The sequence below is a fragment of the Panthera leo genome, chromosome D2, assembly GCF_018350215.1.
Source record: "Panthera leo isolate Ple1 chromosome D2, P.leo_Ple1_pat1.1, whole genome shotgun sequence".
Classification (NCBI taxonomy): Eukaryota; Metazoa; Chordata; class Mammalia; order Carnivora; family Felidae; genus Panthera; species Panthera leo.
In genome coordinates, this window is record NC_056689.1 from 49940471 (window position 1) to 49965463 (window position 24993).

At 43.2% G+C, this 24993-nt stretch overlaps 1 protein-coding gene across 5 annotated transcripts in view; it reads right to left on the reverse strand.

The window, feature by feature from the left end:
- Nucleotides 1-24993, reverse strand: part of PANK1 (pantothenate kinase 1) — a 103037-nt gene that overhangs the window by 41220 nt on the left and 36824 nt on the right. Inside the window, exon 3 of one of the 5 annotated variants that reach the window (XM_042908823.1) lies at nt 22170-22313. The exons of 1 other annotated variant lie outside the window; for it this stretch is intronic. Coding sequence is in view for 3 of the 4 variants with exons in the window: in XM_042908820.1 (XP_042764754.1) it covers nt 12451-12973 (523 nt within the window). In the remaining variant the exon portion in view is untranslated. Of the gene's footprint in view, nt 1-1113; nt 2944-11535; nt 12119-12450; nt 13448-22169; nt 22314-24993 lie in introns of those variants that run through there. 3 more of the 5 variants (XM_042908820.1, XM_042908822.1, XM_042908821.1) reach the window with 3 other exon arrangements.

Consider the following 24993-nt stretch of genomic DNA (forward strand, 5'->3'; position numbering starts at 1 on the left):
CGGCTTTTCAATAGAGAAAAATATTTTTAAAGAATTTTGAATTAAATACGTGGACCCTTTTAAAAAAGTTTCATCTGTATGCAGCTGGTGCCTAACAAGTATCCGTTGACTAAAAAACAAAAGAGCGACCATTCGCACGCCGTGACTTCTACAGCCCAGTATAAAACCAGATATTAGTCATATCCCTAAATTATTAGAAAATATCACGATACTCAGTATTCTGTCCAAGAAGGCAAGGAAGTATAAAATGCATCTGGAGCACATTTTGCATAAAACTGAAAGACTCATAAAACTGCCAAGAGTAAGGCAATCCTGGCAGTTATACAGATAAGAACTCACTGATGTTGAAGTGGTTTGATCCTCAAAAACGCTTGACAGACAAGAGTGATATTAGAGAGATTCAGGATCTTTTTCTTTGTTCTTGTGGTTCATTTGAAATGAAGGAACGGCAAATCTCACAAATTTCAGCAATACCCCTCCTGGTAACCTCCTGTAAACTCCACGTTCAACCTTGAATCCAGTACCCCAGACTTCCAGTCTGAGCCCAGTCCTCCTTCCCAGGTGTCTTCAGAATGAGTGCTAGCTTGCCTGTTCCCACCCTAGTGACTGCAGAGGCGGAATTCTTTTAATCCTGTTCCCAGTCTCTCCCTCTCAAGACAGAAACTACATGGGAGATACAAATCACTTCTAGTCCAGTGATTCTGGGATGATTCCAAAGAGCCTTTTTTGGCACATGGTTATTTCATTACGAGAACGAAGTTTCAAATCTCAGACCATGAAGATATGGTTAAAAATTAATCATAAACAGGCAGTGGCAGGTACTGGCAAAACAAACAAACAAACAAACAAAAACATACCAAAAAAAACCCCAAACTAAATCCTCCCAGGAAACACAATATCAGATTTTCATCTATCTATCAATCAACAAACAGGATGCAACAATTTTAACCGTAGTTAGATAACTGAATTTATTCCTCTAACTGTGCATCATAAAATACTATATAGCTTCAACTGAAAATAATACATTGTTAACTTTTTCCAGCAATTAACAGATTATGGTTATGCTTTCAAAAAGAGTTTTTATCTTTTAGAAACACATATAAAAACACTTACCATTAAACTGAGATAGCTGAGACTTGCTGCAAATCATCCAGTTTGAAAGGGGAGGTTTGGATGTAACAGAAAAAATAAGATTGGACATGAGTGGAAAGATAGGCTGAGTGATGAGTGATGGGCAGTTATTTGATGCACACTCTGGCTTTATATAACATTTGAAGTTTTCCCAAGTAAAAAGATTTCTTTACAATCCCAACACTCTCCAAATACTCATGCAAGACAGTGAGAGGACAGTGGGGCATCACGGGTCGCCTTTGGAGTAAAAATCTAATGGGAATGAACTGGGGAAGTCCCTTTTTTTGCCCCACAGATCCTGCCTCTGGAAACAAACAAACAACCTCCCTTCCCTTTTGGCTGGGACAAATTTCAGCCTGCCCGCCCTAACCAAAAACATGAAATGGAGATCCTCTGGCAACTCCACCCTGCCATTTCACCAACAGTAAATTAATTATAAATCACCCTAGAAAGGTGCAAGGTTCACTGGGGCTAGATTTACACCTATTTACAGGAAAACTATTGGTGTTGCCCAGTCCACATGTAACGAACATGTAGCTCAAAACAACTCAAGTCATTCAACATAAAAACAGGAGTGAATCATAAAATGAGTGTAAAGAAGAAGCCTAAAGTTATGGTTCTCCTGTAGTTAGTACTCTGGTGCATGCATGTATATATACATAAAGTCATGTATATTATTTTCTTCTTTCTTTCTTTCTTCTCTCCTGCTGCATTGTTGGTACACTAACACCTGCTTGTTCTCCCTACTGGGTGATCTGGCACTGAACCCAACGGTATTTGGGGTAGGAATTTAGGAGGGAGAAAGAGAGGCAGACAACAATGTGATTCTAAATTCTACCCTTAAAACATAGCGGGCCCTCAAATATGTGTGGAATACTTTCTTTCCTGAGAATGAAGTTCTTTTGTCTAACTCCTCACCTTCTGGCATTTTCCTACTTAGCAAAGGACATGTCAGTCTTTTTCTCCCATTCTCTGAATCAAAGGCTTTAATTATTCAGCTCGTATTACTGATGCTGTCTGGGACTTTCCTCTGTGTGACCCATGACCTGTATTCTAGTCAGTGACGTACTGGTAAATGTTTAGCAACTGGCTGCCTAAGAAGAAAACCTTGATTTTTAGCGTTTGCCAATTTCCATAGGGCAAATACACTCACTGTAGCCAATTTCAAGCTGCCAACACCAGGACATAGGATGCAGAGTTAGGAAGAAATGTGTACGACCAGCTCCCCTGAGCACGGAGGAGCTGGCCCCATCAAATTAAGGGAACTTGTGGTTTTCCTAGGATGATCCCAGTTTATGCCTGTGGTCCTGGCATAATTATTCACGATACCCCTTACCACTCTTTAAAAGTGTTGACGATATATCATGCAGTCACTCCAAAGAATAAATCACATTTGGGCCACTTCCTCATAGTAAAAATCTTCCATAAAAGGTAGGATGTGGTATCTCCTTGACCAAACTGATATTACCTTCCTTCTCCCAAATATGTAGCATGTTTTTAGATGTTTTTCATCAAACACTGGTAGTTGGGAAAGTATGGATGGCAAACAGACAGCCTCAACTTGTTCAAGTCCTCTGACTTACACGCACAGAGTTTAGGGACTTGGAAATGCCATAGATTTGAGTAAAATCAAGCCAGGCAACTGGCTTCAGGCTACACTCCAGCTTGGAATCACATGAAGCCGAGTATCCCATGCAGAGTCTAGCACAGTGCGTGGCCCACAGGAATAAAAACTGGTTAGCTCCAGGGCGCCTGGGTGGCTCAGTCAGTTAAGCATCTGACTCTTGATTTCGGCCCAGGTCACCATCTCACGGTTTGTGAGATTGAGCCCTGAGTCGAGTTCTACTCTGAGAGCATGGAGACTGCTTGGGATCCTCTCTCACTCCCAGTCTCTCTCTCTCTCTCTGCTCCTCCCTTGCCCTCCCTCTCTCTCAAAATGAAAAAATAAACATTTTTAAAAGATTAAAAAAAAAATGATTAGCCCCTGTGGGACATACAGGCTTATTAAATCTTGGCGTTCAAGGTCACCCAGGTCAGTATTTACCTGATCCCTTTTATGACAACCCCAAGTGGCCATTCTCCCATCTAAGCTTTAATACTTTGGCAACTCAACACAACCAGTACTGGCTCACAAGGATGATGAAGTCTGGCAGGTGAGTGTGTGGGTCTTCGTTTTTCAGAGGGCAGGACGCCATGGAAAAGTCCAGTTAAATAGCTGTCTTTAAATGTCTAAGGAGCTGTCATGCAGAAGAGAGATTGGATACACTGTAGGGTCAAGGCAGAAGTTATAGGAGTAAGTGTAAGTAAGGAAGGGCATCTAACACCACCACCCATGACAGCTAACATTTATTGGGTGCTTATGTTTTGCCGGAAGCCTCATTACACTGTGGACCCATATCAAGCTTGAAGTCACACAGATCCACCCCTGCCTCGTTCCCTCCTGGACTGCCTACCTCAGGCTGTAAAGGAATTGTTTGTCCAGAAGGCCCAGAGGATTCCTAGCAACTGGCACTGCCCAGGCTGGCCACAGCTCACAGAGATTCACGTAAGTTCAGTCTGTCCAGAGGCGCTAGCTAAAGACCCAGTGGCCCAGATTCAGCGTTGAGTCAGGGCCAGGCATTCCAGAAGGTTCACGTGCTGGTCTCGAAGGCAACAAGTGCCCAGAAATATCCATCTCCTCATCTGTCAGAACAAGGTTTGCTAGGCTGTGGGTAAAAAGAAGGCCTAAGAAGTAGCATCCGTTCTGAATTCTGCAGCCTTGTTTGATTCCTGCAGCTTTCATAAAGGAAAAGTGCTCACTTTCCTAATCCTTTTCTCTTGTGTGCATTATCTGTTTCACTCAGGGGCTGACATAGCAAACCGTAAAGATCAAAGGAAGAAACTTCCTTTTTTAGAAATAACTTTGTCCTAGGGTGCCTGGGTGGCTCAGTCGGTTAAGTGTCTCAGGTCACGATCTCACGGTTCGTGAATTCAAGCCCCTCATCGGGCTCTGTGCCGATAGCTCAGAGCCTGGAGCCTGCTTCGGATTCTGTGTCTCCCTCTCTCTCTCTGCCCCTCCCTTACTCGCACTCTGTATCTCTCTCTCTCTCTCTCTCTCTCAAAAGTAAATAAACATTAAAAAAAAAAACAAAACCCAACTTTGTCCTGACACTAGATTAACAGTAAAACAAATGACAGTCTTCTTAGTCACCAAGTTGCCAAAATCACCCTCAGACAGGTCATGCTGTACATCTCAGGAGTTGCAGTGGGGCAACTTATGAAAGTTGACAATGAGGTCAAGAATTGCGACACAGGCCATGTGTCTTGCCTCTAGAAACGTCAGAATTAGGGCGCTTCCATTCAGGACGTGATGTTGGGTCAGGTTGGAAGATACCTTGAATGAAGCCCAGTCTCAGTTGGGGCAAGATGAGTTCATGGAAATCCTGAGATTTCACAAAGTTTTGAAAGCCTCTGTGACTAAGTAATGGCAGTAATATTAATATTAAATGTCCTGCTTGTGTTGCCAAGCAAAATATCTTTTACTGTGCATGTAGCAGGGTCCAGTCACTCTGTTTTACAACTTATCTCCATTTTCTGCCTTTGGTCCTCACAACCGGTAAGATGGACGCCATTATCTCTATTGGAGAAGTTAAGGATCTCGCCTGAAGGTGACACTGTTAGTAATGGCACACTGAGGCTCTGAATTCAGGTCTGGTGGCTTCAAAGCTCTTTCCACTACAGAACACTACCCAAGTCTAGCCCAGCAGAGTCAAAATCTGAACTCAGACAGTTTTGCCCCAAGCCTTTGTGCTATCCTTCAGTTTCTTCACCTGCCGAGGGAAGATCATATGATTTGTCTTACCATAGTCTCAGTATCTTATAAACAACAGAAATTTATTTCTCACAATTCTGGAATCCAAGATCAAGGTACTGGTGGATTCAGCGCCTGGCAAGAGCCTGCCTCCTAGATGGCTATCTTTTTGCTGTCCCCTCACACGGCAGAAGTGGGGATGGGGGTTCTAGCTCTCTGGGGTCTTTTATAAGGACACTAATCCCAATCATAAGTGCTCTACCCTCATGACCTAATCACCTCCCAAGGGCCCCACCTCCTAATAACACCACCTTGGGGGTTAGAATGTCAATATATGAGTTTGGTGGCGGACACAATGTTCAATCTATAGCAGTACCCAACTCACAGGGTACTGAGAGCGTTTGCTGAGATAATCCATATAAAGTGTTTAGCTTAGTGTCTGCACATAGTAAGTGCCCTTTAATGTTGGCCGCTGTTACTTCCACAGGCACATGGATGAGCTTTTCGCCCAAGGTGCACAGATTGCATACACTCATCTCTTCTTAAAGTTTTACAGAACACACTTCCTTTTCCCAACATAAATAATAAGTTTATCAGGGCAGAAAAGAGAGCCAGCTAGCTGGCAATGGACTTAGACTTGGGTCTGAATTTTGGCCCGGTCATTCACGGACTACATAAAGGCTTTGGGGCAGGATACCTCACTTCTCTGAGCCTCTCTCTCTCCATCTGTAAAATGGACAGTGGGGTTGGTAATGTGCATGCTTTCATAAAAACACGTACAGAACAATATGTACACAGCTGTTGCTCAATAACAGCTACTCTACTGGAAGTGACTACTGTTAAGTACTCACTATGGTCATAAGTTTTTCCGTCCTCTTTCCAAACTGTAGAGAAACCTGCTGGAGGTCCAGATCATTATTTTGATGTAACTGCCTCTAAAAATAACATTACCTCACCCCTTCGAATCATCGGTTATTTTCAAATGTATTCCCAAGGAGAATACGAACACACACACCCACCCACCCATACACACACATATGATTAGCCAAGTCTAAGCATCTAAGAGATGTCATGAATTAAGTAATGAGAGACCACACTGGATAGCTCCATCACCTACAGAAAAGGTCTTCTGAGAAATTCTGTGCGCCACATTGGGTACACTGAACAGTTTCTGTATCTGATTCAGAATACTGCCATCCCAAGGTGAATACTGGCTTACTTATTAAAGCTAAAGCACATGTAATTAAATATCATAGAAGTCAAACCTTGATTTATTTTTACTTTCAAGGCAATTGGTTTGTATTAAAGCCACTCACACACACCTACACACAAGTCAAGCTATCACAAAAACAAACCCCCAAAACCTGTCAATTAAAACCAGTACTCCTTTGTTTCTCTACTAATTCTATTTCCAAAACCATGATGGGTTTTGTTTTATTCACTTGTTAAATGCCCCACATGCTAAACATTAACAGCACCCTTTCCATCTTTGGTTACTGTGCCAAGCAAAATATCCTTCGTATTAAGGTTGAAATTCACTTACTGGTCTTTTGAGGAAAAGTGTTCACATGCCTAACACATTCTGATACCTGACTTAACCACTTAGATGCAGGCCACTTGGGTCTTAAAGTCTTAATCTTCGGTTTAAATGTGCATTGCACAATTCATAACTTCATGGGCAAACTTGGGACTCTGACCACGTCCCACATGGTAGGAATACTACAGTGTGCCCTTGCTTTCCATTTCGGTCTTGTGTTCTTGAATTTGCAATGCTTCCCATCCATGTAGAAGTACTGAGTACAGTTTTTTTACAAAAAAAAAAAAAAAAAAAAAAAAAAAAAAGCATATATATCTACCCTCTGTGCAGATACAACCAGAAAATTCTATGATCTTTTTTATCCTGGTTTTTCTCATAGGAAGTGGAAAGCCCAAATGCCAAAGCTAAATACCCCAATGTTTGGAAAATTGAGGCCTCATACTTTCACCATGCTGGCTAGCTGAAACGGGTGACAGATTTAGGTTTCTTTGGTTTGTACCTACGAGTATGTTATGGGTGCAATGGATTTTCACCCATTTTCTGCTCGTAGCATCCTATCTAAATGATTTGAGAAGCCAGAATGCCCACCCCACAGGAGGCTGCCCTCCCTGATCCAGTCTTTATTTCTGCTTGTTGCCAAGCAACAGAGGAGGGAAGGGAGAGGGCAGCACTGATCCTCCAGTCTTCTGAGGATGCCCAAATACTTGCCTTTCTGCAGCATAGTGTTTGGTGACTCCAACAATCTCCTTTGCATTTCTCTCCTCACTCCACCAGGGTGGCTCATCTAACAGTGTCCTTGTGGTCTAAAATATCCAGCATTTCAAGGAAACATCTAAATACTACTTTGTGCTGTTTTGGTTCCTCTTCCAAAAAGTATGTGTCGACCCATCTCATCAACAATAACTTAAGAAAGAGTCACGGACAAGGGCACGCGGGTGGCTCAGTTGGTTCAGTGTTCGGCTCTTGATTTTGACTCAGGTGATGATCTCACTGTTGGTGAGTTTGAGCCCATTTGAGTCCCCAGTCGGGCTCTGCACTGACAGGGCGGAGCCTGATTGGGATTCTCTCTCCCTCTCTTTCTCTCTCTGCCCCTCCCCAGATCCTTCTCTCTCTCTCAAAATAAATAAACTTAAGAAAAATCTTTATTAAAAAAAAAGAAAAAAGAGTTACACATGAAGTTGTTGCTACAGCAATGTTTATGATGTAGAGACCCCTCGCTGCAGCCTACAGCTTCCAGAGAAAGGTTAAATAAATTCTTGGGGATATAATACAACCATTTAAAAAATGATGTTTTGAAAAAAAAAAACAACCAAAAAATAAAACAAAATAAAACAAAAAAAAATGATGTTTTGGGGCACCTGGGTGGCTCAGTCTGTTGAGCAACCGACTTCGGCTCAGGTTGTGATCTCACAACCTCACGGTTGTGAGTTCAAGTCCCATGTCGGGCTCTGTGCTGTCAGCTCGGAGCCTGGAGCCTGCTTTGGATTCTGTGTCTCCTTCTCTCTCTGCCCCTCCCCCACTTGTGCTCTGTCTCTCTTTGTGTCTCAAAAATAAATAAACGTAAAAAAAAATTTTTTTTAAATGATGTTTTGGGGTGCCTGGGTGGCTCAGTCAGTTGAGTGTCTGACTCTCGATTTCGGCTCAGGTCATGATCCCAGGGTCGTGGGATCGAGGCCTGCATGGGGCTTCATACTGAGCATAGAGCCTGCTTGAGATTCCCTCATTCTCTAAAATTAAAAAAAAAAAAAAAAGTTTTAATGCCATAAGAAAATGCTTATGCTAAACTTTTAAAAACAAAAGCTAGCAAAATCTCATCTTAGTATGATCTCAAATTACCTGTAAAATATGGCACATTGTAAACAGTTGTTTTCTCTAAGTGATGGGACTGTAAGTACTTTTTCCTGCTTTTTCTCTACAGTTTTCTATTATCCACTATTTGTATTGGGGAAGGGTAAAAAAATAATTGAAGGACTAAGAGTGTTATAGCTAATTAAATAAAACATTTTGGTCTTTCTTATTCTAAGCCTGTTTTTTGTTTTGTTTTGTTTGTTTTTAAGGAAGTCAATCTCTGGCAGCTCAATTGTCCTGTCCTTTGGATTAACAGTGGACAGTATTCTGTATGGGGGTGATGAGAGCTGGCATTTACTGAATAAATGCTATATGCCAAGCAGGGATCTAGGTTCTTTCTATATACATTATCTAATTTAATTCTCATATCAACCCAATGAGTAGTATGATTATCTCCATCCTGGAACTGACACATAGGTGAATAATTGGCCCTAGGCCATCCAGCGGCTATCCAAACTAAAGCCCTCCATTTACAACACATTAGACCCTCACAGCATTTTATTAGGACTATCATTAGTTTCAAAATATTTGGGAAGTGAGCTGACTCAGTAAGGTGCTACTTACGCATGCTTCAAAGAATCAAATCATCAAGGAGCAGATCAAAGGAATCTCCCAGTTGATACTCTATGGAAATTCCAGTGAAGAGATTTTGCCAAAGTCTACCTTATGGATGGAAATGACTATCTCAATGAGGTGGTGATAATGTCACTTGTACCTTTTCTCCTGTGACATCAGTCAAATGTTCATGGACCTGAGGTGCAAGGCATAAGAGAAAAAACTATATCATCTGCAATCAGACTTCTAACCTAATTGAGGAAATAAGACAACACACAGGGAACAATTGGCACAAAGAAGAAGAAGAAGAAGAAGAAGAAGAAGAAGAAGAAGAAAAGGAGAAGGAGGAGAAGGAGGAGGAGGAGAAGGAGGAGGAGGAGAATGGAGGAGGAGGAGGAAGAGGAGGAGGAGAAGGAGGAGGAGGAGAATGGAGAAGGAGGAGGAGGAGAATGGAGGAGGAGGAGGAAGAGGAGGAGAAGAAGGAGGAGGAAGAGGAGGAGGGGGAGGAGGAGGAGGAGGAGGAGGAGAAGAAGAAGAAGAAGAAGAAGAAGAAGAAGAAGAAGAAGAAGAAGAAGAAGAAGAGGAGGAGGAAGAAACCCAATTAAACGCTAAGTCGTGTGGCAAAGTGGATAACTAGCATAGAAGTCATAGCTCTGAAGTATCAGAATTTGGAAGACACAAGGAACAACACTTTAAGACCACCTAGCCAACTCCAGTGTCTCAACATGAGAGCTAGTAACTTGGTTGCGGCTACACAGCTAAATAGCAGAGGTAGGTGAAGTAACCAAGGAAGACCGATGAAGCAGTCTTACAAAAGCTTTCCAAGGACAAGTGGTGAGGTGACAGTACTTTCGATAAAAAGTGGACAACACTCCCCTCTCCTGGTTCAGCAAAATTAACCTACCACTGGTCTGATGTTTAGCTTACAAGCTTGTAAAGAGTTCCTGCGTTGAGATTTAAAATTTTAAAACAATCAGAAACTACTGAATTGTTTGTTTCATTGCATTCATCGTTTTCAAACGTTAAGTATTTCTATGTGTATTGCACTCTATCCACGATATTACCAAATAGAAACACACCCACTCACATAAGCATTCCAAGTGCCTATCTGAGAGCACTGAGATCTGGCTGTCTTCAACACACCTCTGGTTTAGACGGAAGCAGGTTGTTTGACGTTGTAAACTGATAAATAGGAATTATTTGTTCAGCTTCAATGCTTCCACCGACAACAATACCCCTGCATTTTATTTAAAGCACCCAAATACTCTTTGTAATAGTTGCTCACATAAAGTCTATCAATCGTTAGAAAATGGGGATATAGTTAACTCTTAGTATATCTAAGATATAGATTAGATTAGATTAGATTAGATTAATCTAAATATGAATTGACCGAGCACTATCTTTTTTTTATAAAAAAATACCTAAACATTAGTAGGCAAGGCTTAAAGATGTTGCCCTAGTTTTCACTGAGAACTTTTGGTAGTGAACACAGCAGATGCCACTCAGAACATGTAAAATTTATTTCAGAAATGCTTGTTCAAATTTGAGAAATGAAAACGTGGTAGGATAATGAAAAGTAAATTTTGATGAATCCCTTTTAAAAGTTTAAAAGTTAAGTATCATGGTCACTGGACGTAAAATAGCTAAGGTTTTAATTTTTGTAAAAAATACAAACCACTTTAATTTCTGACACCAAATACAGAGGCATAAAGTTATATTTTCTTGTATTCTAAAATAATAATTGTTGGGGCGCCTGGGTGGTTCAGTCAGTTAAGCATCTGACTTCAGCTCAGGTCCGTGGGTTCGAGCCCCTTATGGAGCTCTGTGTTCACAGTTCAAACCTGGAGCCTGCTTGGGATTCTGTGTGTGTGTGTGTGTGTGTGTGTGTGTGTGTGTGTGTGTGTGTCTGTTCCTCCCCCGCCCGTGCTCTGTCTCTCTGTCTCTCAAAAATAAATAAGCGTTTAAAAAATAATTAAAAACTTAAAAAAAATCCTTGTGGGTTTGCAAGCTCAAGTGAAGCCTCAAAATTATTTTTTCTCTGCCTCCAACCTATTATTAAGAAAGAGTACTTTTAATTCCTCAAAAATTATTTCTAAAGGTGTTATATACCCTCACAGACCATTTAGGCTAGCTATACTACACAAAAACTCAAAACAGTTCTTTTTTGATACACTTTAGCTATTTACATTGCAAACTGTCCTACGATTTGTAAACATAGATCAGAGAAATAACTAAAATGTGGTTTCAAAAGAAGTAAAACAGGTTAATAAATCATAAGTAATCAATATCAAGTCCATAAAGAAGGTAATTTTCTAACAATTCTGAAAAACAAAAATAAGTACAAATTCAAGTGCTAAATAGATGCCTTCCTTACAACAATCACCCAATCTGCTGTGTGGCTTCAAAGTTAACTTTCAGCCTAAACATTTCACATCTACAAAATACAAGCATCAGAGTCATCCCGTCCCACATCAGTACTTTCCAAAGTCTCAGAGATTTTAACTGAGCGCAGAAAACCTAAGAGTCTAAAGAGAGAAACAAAAAAGTTTGCCAAATATCAAGCTTTTACAGATAAATCCAAAACCTATACTAGCAATTTCTCCGTATCAGACAGAATAACCCATACGCAAATGGTGTTTGAATGCAATCATTAATTAGTATGCATTCTACTTACTTTGCTTTTTGCCATTTATAAGCTTCATTAAAGACACCCAGAAAGAGGTAACCAGTAGAAGGAGGTTCGGCTCAGATAGGAAAAAACAGTTGTAAACTCGATCTACGAATTTACATCCCACAACGTCATGCAGGGAAGGTACTCTTTATAAAGTAACATCATATATACACGCTTTAGATTGTGAAATAACGCCTTTCAGCTTTTTACGCCGCAAGCTACCATTAGAAACCCTCAACTCTACCTCCCCAGTTCCCAGAAAAAAAAAATCCACCTCTAATTCTCATTGGTCCACATAGTTCCGGCCCACATGGTATCAGTGGGTGTGCCCCCGCCAACGGGTCCTCTCATTGGCTGCGAGGAAAGAGCATTTAATAGGATGTGATTTGGGGGGTTGTCAAACTCCACGCCTCCAGGCCTCGCGTTTGCCAATAGACCCGAGGTACTGGCGGCTACTCTGCGATTCAAAGGACAAGGTGGCTGCCTGAGCGCCAACCCAGAAAGACGAACTCTGACAAGGAAAAGGGGCGAGGAGAAGGGAGAGGGCCCTCCCGCTCTACGCCTACTCCCGGAACCCGTGAAATGTTCGCACACGTGCATTTTCCCACCGACAAATTAGGAAGGCGCGCAGTACGCTGGCCTTGCCTAGAGCCAAGACCGAAGGAGCAGCGCAGGATCCGCATTGAATCGGCCCATTCTACAGACGGAAGCAAGCAAGCGTGAGGCTCAGGCAGCGATCTTTAGTGCTTGGCGCCCCTGGGGAAAGAATCAGTCCCCGGAGTCCCCTCCGTACACTCCCCCGACAGCGGGCGCTGGGGCGCACCAGTCGCGCTGCGGTGCCTGCCCGCGGCTCCCGGGGTGGTAGGCGCGCGGGATGCGCCTGCCTCGCGCCAGCGTTCCGCTCGCGATGGGACTTACGCGGCCTGTTCTTCCTCCCGGAGTCCATCCTCCTCCGCAGCCGGCATTTCTTGGCGGGGGAGTCGTGCTGAGGGGGCGGTGGCTGCGGCTGAAGCTCGGGCAAGAGCTGGAGGCGCGGGGGTGCCGCGTCGCCACCGCCCGCGGGGCCCCGGCTGCAGAGGAGCAGCGGCTGGACTGGCGGCGGGTGGAAGCCGTTGTGCAGCAGCCCGTTTACGGCGGCAGCTCCGGTGTCGGCGGGGGGCCCCGGAGCGTGCGTGGCCGAGTGCTCGGGCCGCCCGCCCCGGTCGCCCATGCCGGAGGCTGGTGCGGCGGCGCGCGGGCCCCGGCTCAGGCAGCCTCGCTGGAGGTCATTCTCGGGCGTCTTTATTTCCCCGGATCCTCCCTGCGGTTTCCGATTCAGCAGCCGCAGAGCCGGCGCCGGGGGATGGCGAGCCCGGCGCTCCTCCCCTTCTCCCACCGGCTCCCCCCTCTCCTCCGCGCTCTGCCCCCTGCGCGCCCGCCCCGCCGCGCCAGCCTGGAGCATGCCAGCTCCGGGCGCGGAATCGGGGATCCCCGCGGACACCCAGCCGGGGCCCCCACGGCTCGCCTCCCCCTGTTCCCCCGGCCGCGCGACTTCAAACGCGGCTTCCTTGCCTTCCAGACCTGTCCCCACTACTGAGCATGCCCAGTGCTGCCCGCCACCGCCACAGACGAGTTTCAACTAGGGGACTGAAGTTCTCTGGGTTTGCAAAAAGATGGGCGGGTTGAGCTTTGTATCTCGGAGAGGCGGAGAGGGGACTGAGCGAGGCTGGCGCAAGAGGAGCAGGTAGCTTCGGGAGGAATACGGAGGCACACAAATATTTGTTGAGGTTTCAAGTTTGCTAATCCTGTCCCCAGAGAGCTAGACACCTTTGCAAGGTCATTCACGGCTGTCCCCTCCAACACCCCTCCTCTCGTTGCTTTGTGAGTGTGTGTGTGTTTGGTTAAGTGACCAAACTACTCACAGGCCTGAGTGGAGGGAGGAGAGGGAATATTTATAGAAAGGTAGGCCGATTTGCGGAGGGAGGGGAGTGAAATTTCTTTACTGGCACACATACAGACACCATGTGGTTTCCCGGAGTTGTCTTCTGCAGGGAGGAAACCTAGGAATACAGTGTAAGGACAGTGAAGGACACAGCTGCACGCAGGATTAACAGGTGCTGGAAGAGACCAAGAAAGCAGAAGCAGTCCCAAGCTATAAAAAGCACTTTCCTCACCCAGAAAGAACTTCAAGAGACAAAGTGATCCTATTTATAGAATAAGGAGTTGCCTGTGTTTTAAGAAGGGAAAGCAGTATGGCCCAGTGGTCAACACCATAACCTTTGGAGTCTGAGCTGGGTTCAGATTCCAACTCGGCCACTGAGCAAACCCAGAGAGAGTCATTGCTCAAGTGAGCACACCTGGCAATAGGAAACAGGACTGGACATGCTCCGTAGGCAGGACAAATTTGGGTGCTGAGGACTTTACTAAAGTTATGTAATCCCTTGAGGCTTCAGCTTTTGAATCTAACAAGGAGCTGTTGTGAGAAATCTATCTAAAGTAACTGGTACAATCCTGGCACACAGGAAATGTTTCAAACAGGTGGTAATCTTTATTACATTATTAGCAGTTCACCCATGTCGAGTGAGAGGAACAAATCATGTTCACAGCCATATTTACTGTGTGATTTATTGTATGTGATGTTCTCCATCATTTGTGTTTACCTAATCTACAGAGGACTCAGAGGCCAGCAAGTGCTGCCTGGGCCACTGGGTTGCCAAGCCCCTGGGCCTCAGTGCGTTCAGCAGCAGCCAGGGCCTGTGCCTTGAATTGGCAATTTCTTCCAGGAGTGCCCTACCCAGAACCACAGCTTGGGAACCATAGGGGCCCTTGAGAACTCTGGTCTGCCCACTCATTTTTCCAGATAAGGAAGCAGCCACAGAGAGATGGCTGAGGTTGTTAAGAGCAAAATCAGGGCGAAATCCTAAATCTTCTATCCCTGACTTTATCATACTATTTGAGACACAGAGGAAAAAAACAAAACAAAACTTGGGGGCTGTGGCCCCTACCTCTCCTGCCTCATCTCCAGCTCCCTGTGCTCCTGCTATAGGGCAGCCTGCCAGTTCCTCAAACAATTTCTTTTCCCTTTGCATCTGTTATTTCCATTGGCTGAAATTCTCTTCCCCCAGACCTCTTTGTCCACTAGATTCAGACTCAATCCTCAGATCTCTGCTTCAGCCTCTTATATTTGGAGAAACTTTCCCTGACCCTTGGGACTAGATCAGGTTTTCCTACTCCCTACGGAGTAGTACGGTAAGTACGGTAAGTAAGTACGGTATCTTCCTTACTCTATCAGTTTGTAACTCTACCATGCATCTGTTCCCTTATTTGTCAGTGGGGATATTAATAGGACATCAACTAAGTCGTTACAATGATGAAATTAACTAATATATGTGAAGCACCCAGCACATCATAACTGCTCTGAAAAATCTAGATATTGTAGCCAGGGCACAGGGGTGCAGGAGCACCTGGCTGTGAGGGTCCCAAACAGACCAGGTTCAGCTACTTGCCACTGACAAAATCCAAAAGGCAAAGAGACGAGTAGTGGGGAAACAAGAAAGGAATTGATTTCGGTGAGGCCAATACCAGAAAGCAGACTAACATGTCAAAGACTGTCTCAAAAGTGCTGACAATACTTCCAGGTTTATATAAGGAAAACAGGGGGCAAAGTTCACTGGGTACATGCAGCTGGGCAGTCAAGGTGAGGTTGATCATTGTCTTGGGGTCAGTCAAGCAGGGTCTTGCTGGCTCAGGGTGGTTCCTTATTGCTTGAGTGGGTAGTTTTGGTTCTCATTAGGGGATGCTTTGCCCAGAGGGTATTTTGCCTGAGTTAAGAGATAAGCTGGAAAGAAGAAATTAATCGATAAATAAGTTTGAGGTCAAAATAGTAATATTGAAAGAGGTAGTTGAAGTCCTCTTTCAATATTAGTATTTGACTGTCTCACCCCCTCCCCCGGCACCCCGCCCCCCAAACACACACTGCGATCTCCATTAAGGCAGATGACTCTGTTCATCGTTGTATCCCTAGGAAACTTTTGGTAATTACCTGTGACTGAATAAATGACTTACATGATATTTCACCCAGGGTGTCTCTCACTTTCTGCTGTAAGTCTGCTAAAAAATCTCTACTGCTACTCCTAAATATTCAAAGATTTTCAAATTCCCACATAACTTAAGCTGAGTAATTTAGGAAGCAGTTTACATCAGAGGTGCAAGTAGGAGCTTTAGCAATGCAGTATCTCCAAGGACATGCTCTCTCCAGCTTGATTCCCAGGCATGTTGAGGAACGCCTGAGCCAGGTGGCTCAGACCCAGGCAGGGCAGAAGTACTGGTACTGGGGACAGAACGTCCTCCACCTGCTTCCTTTCTCCCGCCCTTGTCAGGCTGGTGCCCTGGATCAGTCACACCAAGCATGTGGGGTAGAGAGGAAGTCAGGTGGCATCTCACAGGATTATTCAGGGGAGATATATCTGGGAAGTTTAACTCTGAGGTAGGAGCTCTCACGTGCTCCAGCAGGGGCATGGAACAATGTTTAGAAAAGAGTGAGGGAGGAAGGAACCCTCAAGCCACTTCTCTCCCTTTGTTCATTCATTCATTTATTTACTAATCACTCATTAAGTGTGTACTATACTGTAGGCACTAAAACAGATGGTGGGAATACAGAGACAGCATAGATACCCTCACTACCCTCTAAAAGCTTACAACTCAATAGCAAGAGAGAAGTCAGTGCTTCTCCATCAGTGCTATAAAAATAGCCTGGGGAGTGTTTACTTTTTAACTCTTCACTGAATGTAACATACATACAGAAATGTATACATAATCTAAGGGCAGAGCTCAGTGAATTCCACACAAATAAACACTGTGTGCAATTAGCACCTGATCAAGAAACAGAACATGACCAGTAATCTAGCAGATTTTTTTAAGAGCAAATTCTTCACCCAGGTCCATGGACTGATTTAGTAGGTTTGGAGCACAGGAATCTGCAATGGTGATGATGGTGATGATAAATATTTTTTAAAGAAGTAAAACAGTAGAAAAAAACTTTTCAAAAACGAGATTATGGGTGCCTGGTGGCCCAGTCAGTTGAGCATCTGATTTCGGCTCTGGTTATGATCTCATGGTTCATGAGTTCAAGCCCTCACCGAGTGACCTCAAGCCCTGCTTTGGGTGAGCCCTGCTTCTCTCTCTCTCCCTCTCTCTCTGCCCCTCGTGGGATTCTCTCTCTCTCTCTCCTTCTCCCTCTCTCTCTGTCCCTCACTCACTTGCACCCTCTCTCAATAAACAAACAAACAAATAAATATTTTAAAAAGTCCAACAACAAAGAGATTATGATGTAGATGGTCCTTCTTTGACAAACATCGAACAATGACATCTGCCATGGAAGTAACTCCAGAGGACTCCAGACAGCGAGCTACAGGAAGGAGAAAGAAGGGAAGTGGTACTAAAACGGAGTTTAAAATTTGGGATGCCTGGGTGGCTCAGTCAGTTGGGCGTCTGGCTTCTGCTCAGGTCATGATCTCACAGCTTGTGAGTTCAAGCCCTGCATCGGGGCCCTGTGCTGACAGCCCAGAGCCTGGAGCCTGGTTTGGATTCTGTGTCTCCCTCTCCCTCTGTCCCTCCCCTGCTCGCACTCTGTCTCTCTCTCTCAAAAAATAAATAAACATTAAAAAACAAAAAACCTGGCTTCAGGGAGGAAATAACCCTTAAACTGAATTTTGAATAATAATGGGATTTCTTTAGGGAAGGTTGAAGGAAATCCATTCAGAAGGAGGGAATGGAGACTCTGTGGGAGGTTTGAAGCCTTCTGGCCTGTTTGGGAATCTGCCAGGAGTTCAACAAGGCTGAAGGACAGCTTTGCAAGGGAGGAGGTGAGCATTTGCAGCTGAAAATGTTAGATGGGTCCAAATCTTAGATGGCTTTCTGCCAGTAGGAAAGAGTTCCTAAGGGTCACGGGAAAACACTAAAAAGTTTTAGGTTATAGAAACACTACCAGACTTGCATTCTGGAAGAATCTCCTGTAGCAGCCTAGCAAATAATTGGGGGAGGAGGTCCGTATGGAGGGAGACCAGATAGAAGGCTATTGGAAAAGTTCAGATCAGCGGTGATAAGGGTCTGAGGAAAGGACATAGCAGTGGGAATGATAGCATTGTGTAGATTCAAGAAACTTTTAAGGGTAGAATCCATAGGACTTGGTGCGCATTTGGAGGGTGAGGGAGAGGTAAGGCTAGGATGATTTCTGTTTCCAGTTTGGCCAACTGGTGATGTAGTGGTTTCAACATGCAAGATGAAATCGGCAGAAAAGGACCAAGACCTTCTGCCTATATTCTCTTTGGGTCTTACACTTTAAAAAGGACGACCTTTGGGACGCCTGGGTGGCTCAGTCAGTTAAGCTTCCAACTCTTGATTTCAGCTCAGGTCATGATCTCACAGTTCATGAGATCGAGCCCCACATGGGGCTCTGCGTTGACATCGAGAACCTGCTTGGGATTCTCTCCTTCTCACTCTCTCTCTTCCCCTTCCCTGCTATCTCCCTCTTTTTTAAAACAAATAAAAAGACAAATAAATAGTTTTTTGTTTTTTTTTTTTGTTTTTTTTTTTTTTAATTTTTTTTTTTTTTTCAACGTTTATTTTATTTTTTGGGACAGAGAGAGACAGAGCATGAACGGGGGAGGGACAGAGAGAGAGGGAGACACAGAATCGGAAACAGGCTCCAGGCTCTGAGCCATCAGCCCAGAGCCTGACGCGGGGCTCGAACTCACGGACCGTGAGATCGTGACCTGGCTGAAGTCGGAAGCTTAACCGACTGCGCCACCCAGGCGCCCCTGTTGTTTTTTTTTTTTTAAAAACCCGATGATCTTCGGGGCACCTGGGTGGCTCAGTCGGTTAAGCATCCGACTTCGGCTCAGGTCATGATCTTGCAGTCTGTGAGTTTGAGCCCCGCGTTGGGCTCTGTGCTGACAGCTTAGAGCCTGGGGCCTGCTTCGGATTCTGTGTCTCTCTCTCTCTATGCCCCTCCCCTGCTCACACTCAGTCTCTCTCTCTCTCTCTTTCTCTCTCAAAAATAAACATTAAAAAATTTTTTTTTAAAAAATTAAAAAATGATGATCTTTTAAAAATGTAGATCTGATCCTGACATTTTTGTACCTAAATTCCTATGTGGGTGCTCCACAATTCATAACATTCTAAACTCTTTAGCAGGGTACATCCAGGTCCTTCATACACTGCCTGCTTCAGCCTTAATCTCCTGCCACTCACGTTTACTCCCTGTGTTTCTGTGAGTTGTGAGTTCAAGCCTCATGTTGGGTATAGAGATTACTTAAAAAAAATAAAATCTTTAAAAAGAATTCCTAGAACTTTAGCTGCCAGGATAATATTGCCCCAATATGAACTTCCTTACTTCATTGTTGCTTTTGTTATAGGTGTTGGTGCCTTGTTTAGAGATTTGCCACAAGGCCACCTCATACAAGAGGTATAGGAGACTATTTTTGAGTGTGGTGTTATTTTCGATTACAGTGATTTTCCATACTGCCTTCTGCATGGTCCTAAGAGCAGAGCTGCCTGAGGGAGTCAGAGGCCACCACGAACAAGCAAAAGCTGCTCTGGTGAATGAACGGTGTTAGAGTGAGGTTCTGATGACCCCTTCTTCAAAGCCTCAATCTTTTCCTCTCTTCAGAAAACTCAGCAACTGCTACGTAGCAGGCCCCAAGCTAAGTACCGGGGATATACTCTTGAACAAAACCAAAGTCCCTACCCTTGTGTAGACTACAGAAGAGGCATGCATTAAGCACATAATCACCCGAAAAGCAAGTGGGGAAAAGGTAAGACTTCCAGTGCCATGAGGACACACACCAGGGTGACCTGGCCTAGTTTTAAGCTTTAGCAGAGGAAATGGTATTCGAGCTGAATTCTAAATATTGAGTAGAAGCTAACCAAGGTTGGGGTGAATTTAGAGAAGGCATCCCTAGCCCGTTCTTTCTACATCATAAATTTAGTAGGCATTCCATAAATACTTGCTGAATGAAAGAATGAATTGGCCCTGTCCCTCTCAATAGGACAAATCAAATGTAAGGAAAATTAATCACTGGAATGAATCATTGGAAAGGTTTAGGCCACTTCTTTCCTCTTTAATGTTCTTTTATATTGGTTGCTCTTCTCTCTGATGATGGAGTATTTTCTACCCAATATTCTTGTTGCCTATTTAAGTTTCTCTTTGGTTTGGTTTTGTTCTTGGTCAACAGAGATGGAAAAATATAGCATCAGCACCACCAATAATAACTGTTTATACATGAATGGAATATACCCCGCATGAGCAAACTTCCTGTCAGTCACTAATATTTTTTGAGCACCTACTAATTATGATTTGGTGAAGGGGGATAGGGTTGGGCTGCTAGAAATGTAACAGGCTATAATCAGAGTAACCCCAAGTATTGGGCATAATTTCAGGAATGGAGCTGGGTTTAGCAAAATTATAATACACTTATTATCTAACACTTATTGAGTCCTCACAGGCCATATGCTACATACACAGGCCATGTACTATGCACATTATAAGTGTCATCTTGTTAATCAGCACAGTAGGCATGTGTGTTGGGTACTATTATTCTCCTCATATTCCAGATGAGGGAAGGAAACTGAGAGAAGCTCATGAACTTGCCCAAATTCACACAGCAGAAACGTGGAACTGGCATTTGAACTCATGTTTAGGTGGCTCTAGAAACTGCACACTTCATAACTCAACCGTAGTGCCTCCCAAAAGTCAGTGTATTACTCTCATTACTCAGAGTTTACACCGTGGTTGCAAACGTCCGCGCTAATACTCCGCTACCTGCACAACAATGCCTTTCATCACAATTGTTGGGTCTCCTTATTTCTCATTGTTTCTTTGCAGTCTCAATTAAGTCTTGTTCACACAAGAACATTTCCCCCTGTTAAAAAACGTCCTAGCTACAACAATCTCTATTTTGTAATTTATTCAACAAATATGTTTAAATGATGCTACCATGGGCAAGCCACTGTTCCAAGGCAGTGAGGTTACAGTGATGAACAATGCAAAAAAAAAAAAAATGTCCCTCCTTTCACGGGGTATACATTCTTCTGGGCAGGGAGAAAGGTGGGGACAGGGGAAGACAGAAAATAAACAAGTAAATAAATACAGGCTGTGTTAAGTAACATAAAAATTGAACAAAATGATGTGAAAGAGAATAACTGGAAGAGGGGGGCCAGTTTAGATTGGGGAAGTTGAGGAAGCCACAACTGATGCTGGTACCTGAAGGTAGAGAGATTAAGATGCGAACTGTCATGTAAAGAGATTTGGAAGAACATTCCAGCATATGGAAGAGGAAAAGTGTGTGTGTGTGTGTGTGTGTGTGTGTGTGTGTGTGTGTGTGTACATTTCTCCATAACCAAGTTCCAGTATTTGGAGGATACTGGTGACTAGGATGTATGCACCTTCCTTAGAGAAGGATAGCAGTGTCAGGGAGAGTTTTATATTAGGGTCCCAGTGTTCAGGACACTCAGATTTGTTATATAGGCTCCCTTGTTTTCCAGAGGAAGTCCCTGCTGAATAGTGAAGTTTCTTCAGCCGCAAATAATAAGTCACTTTAACTCCCTTCAACATAAAGTGAATTCACACAGAGAACTAAGAGGATAAAAATCCCTTGAAAGGCTGAAAGAGCAGGGTCCAGGCTGGGCTCCCAGTAATGACGCTCAGGATTCCACCACAGAATACGCTTACTCAGGGAAAAGTGATTCGGGAGCTGCCGCTTCTGATACAACAGTAAACCAAGAAATCAGGGAGTCATTGCTACTATTGCCAGTTCCAGGACTGGCTGGCTCAGGCTAAATCTACACCGCAAAATGCATGCCCGTATTCTGTCTCTCCAAAGCCATGACATCCAAGATAATACGTTCAGATCTCTGCTGCCCCAGAACTGCCTAGCTGATAAAACAGCAGAAATGCAGCTTCCTTTTCAAGCTGGCCTTCTGGATGTTGCCCAAGTGCATCTGCTTGGCCAGAGCTAGACTACGTACGGGATCCAAGCTCTAAGGGACTCTGGGAAATGAAGTCTTCAATTTTCTCACTTCTAGCATGTAATAGGGCATATTACAAGGGGTTGAAATGGAGTTGAGTGAGACCATCTATTTACCTGTCACAAACCTCAATAGAAAATTTTGATAATTAGGTAGCACAGTGTTCGAAGAAAGCCAGTGTGACTCTTGACCTCAGGGCCATGAGTTCAAGCCCCATGCTGGGCATAGAACCTACTTAAAAAAAAAAAAAGAAAAGAAAACCACAGATCCAAAATAAAGTCACTTATGCTATAGGCTTGACACCTAACCTAACTACAGTTTCAACCTCTCTCAGAAATGTAGTCTTAACCAGTCAGTCAGGAATTTTCTGGTAAGCACCAATAAAGTAATTTGTCACAGGGACCTTCTCCATTCCCCACAGAAAGCTGAGGTAATTCACCTGATAAGACCCACCATCCCTCCCGCTAAGGGAAGGTGACCTTTTCTTTTTGTGAACAGCTTCTTGCCCCACCCTTTTTCCTGTAAAAACCCTCCATTTTGTATACTCCGCAGAGCTCCGTTTCTACTTGCTAGATGGCATACTGCCCAAATCATGAATTGCTTAATAAAGCCAACTGGATCTTCAAATTTACCTGGTTGAATTTTGTTTTCTAACAACGGTTTGTCCAGAATTTTTCTGCATCCCGGGAACGCCCTCAGGCCGAGGCAAATTAGGACAGTTGGTCACTCTGTGAGGTAGCCAGGCTTGAAGCTCCCTGTAAATTCCTTTAGAGGGTCTGAAATGGAAAGCAGGAGTAAGCAAGTAATAACAGAATGATGACTGTGTTACAGTGTTGAGTTCTAGCTCTAAAGTCACTCAGACATGAGTTTGAATCCCAACTCCTCCTCTTAGTAGCTGTATGGCCTTGGCCAATTTACCTCTCAGCCAATTTCTTCTTCTATCCAGCACTTTCCAGTAGAATTCTGTGATGAGGTAAAATGCACTAGATCTACATGGTGGTAGTCACTATTCAGATGTGGTTTTTGAGTAGTCAGTATATGGCTAGTGTGACTAAGAAACTGGATTTTAAATTTAAGTTAATTTGCATTTTTATGTAATTATTTTTGAAACCACTTTATTGAGGTATGATTGACATATAAAAAAGCTACCCATATTTAATGTCTACATCTTGATGAGTTTGGAGATAAGTGTAGACCCATGAAACCATTACTACAATCTATGCTATAAACTTATCCATCACCTGCAAAAGCTTCCTTCTGCCCTCTTTATTATGATGATGATGATGATTATCATTTATCATGTGGTAAGAACACTTAACATAAGAACCACCTTCTTGGCAAATGTATAAGTATGGATACGGTATTTATGCTGCAACATCTATGCCATACATCTCTAAGACTTATCTTGCTTAACTGTAACTTCGTACCCTTTGACTAACACTTTCCTATTTCCCTCTCCTCCTGGCCCTGGCAATTGCCATTCAATTCTCTGTTTATGTGAGCTTCGATTTTAGATTCCTCATAGAAGTGGCATCATGTAGTATTTGTCCTGTGTCTGGTTTATTTCACTTCGCATAATGTCTTCTAGGTTCATTTGCTGTTGCAAATGGCAGGGTTTCCTCTTATATAAAGCTGAATAATATCCCATTGTATCTGTGTGCAACATTTTTTAATCCATTTGTCTGTTGATGGACATTTAGTTTGTTTCAATGTCTTGGCAGCTGTGAAGAGCACTGTGGTGAACACAGGGGTGCAGAGAGCTCTTTAAGATCCTGATTTTGATTCCTCTGGATACGTACCCAGAAGTGGGATTGCTGGATTATATGGTAGTTCTGTTTTTAACTTTTTGAAGAACCTCCACATTGTTTTCCATAGTAGTTATACTACATTAATTGAAATAGCAACATGTGGCTACTGGCTACGGTATTGGACAGCACTGTATATAATGTATACAATGGAGATAATAGACGTGCCTACCTTTATTTATTCAGCAAATACCTATTGAGTATCTTCTGTGTACATCTGCAGGTATTGTGCTAGGGAAAATGTCATGAAGCTCACAGCCCAGTGACGCAGTTCAGACTCTTAACAAATGGGCAAATAAAATAACCACAGTTTCTGGTTGGTAGTGTAAAGGAAGTAAACAGGATAGAGTTCCGCAGAATAATAGGGGGCTATATTCTTTAGATAGGGCACCAGGGGAAGCCTCTTGGAAGAGATGATGAATGACTCAAACTTTGTCTGCCATCATCATCAAGCTCAGGGTGGCCATGTGACATAACTCTGGCCAGTGAGACAGACGTGGAAACTGGCCAAGTGATGTTTCAAGAAAGCTTTAGTTTTTCTCATAGAAAAGGAAATGGTGAACCAATGTAAGGACACTCCCAAAGGTCAGAGATGGGACCATTTGAGCATCAATATGGAGAATTGCAATGTATGTCAAAATATGTCAAATATGTTTAAATCTATAAGTTCATAAAGACAACTTTTTTATTTTTTATTTTATTTTTTTGAGAGACTCCTTAAAAAGTTTTTTTAAATGTTTATTTATTTTTGAGATATATGTAGAGAGAGAGCAAGCAGGGGAGGGGCAGGGAGAGAGGGAGACACCGAATCTGAAGCAGGCTCCAGGCTCTGAGCTGTCAGCACAGAGCCTGATGCGGGGCTGGAACCCATGAACCACGAGATCATGGCTTGAACCAAAGTCGGACACTCAACTGACTGAGCCACCCAAGCGCCTCCATAAAGACAATTTTTTAAAAAAGGATCCCTGAGTGGTCATCATTGGAGGGTGCTAGTGAGTCAACTCATTATTTTGAAAACTAGCAAACTAAAGAAAAGAATCAAGTATTTTACCTTTCCTTTATTGTCTGTATCCATTGGGTAACCTAATAATAGGGGGAGCAAGTTTCTCTTTATAAAAGTATTCCAACTAATAAATGAAGACAGAATGATTGAATTAATGTACCAACATTTTATAACCTAATGAATTCATGGATCTAGACATTAATCATCAAAACCTGATAATATTACAAAAAGAGAGACAATCAGATATTAGGTGACTCCAGACAGCGGAACACATCACCTCCTACAAAGCAGTCTTGCCAAACAAACAAGCAAGCCAACACACAAACAAATGAACAAAAGCTACAGTAACAAAAAACCAAGACTGAGTCTAATGAAACCTGTAGATCCAATTGTGAGTTTATAAGACACAGAAGACAGAGGATACCATCAGGATGAAATCAGGAAAATCTAGATTGTGGGAAACTCTGGGGACAAATGACTTGATTTCTCAAAAATAAATGGAGAGGGAAAAAAAAAGATAAAAGGGGATCCTATAGATTAAAAGACATCAAGAACACATCATGGCAAGTATTGGTCTTATTTGGATACTTTTAACTATAAAAAATACGACTCTTCTGGGACAATTGGAAATTTGAAATCCAGATATTT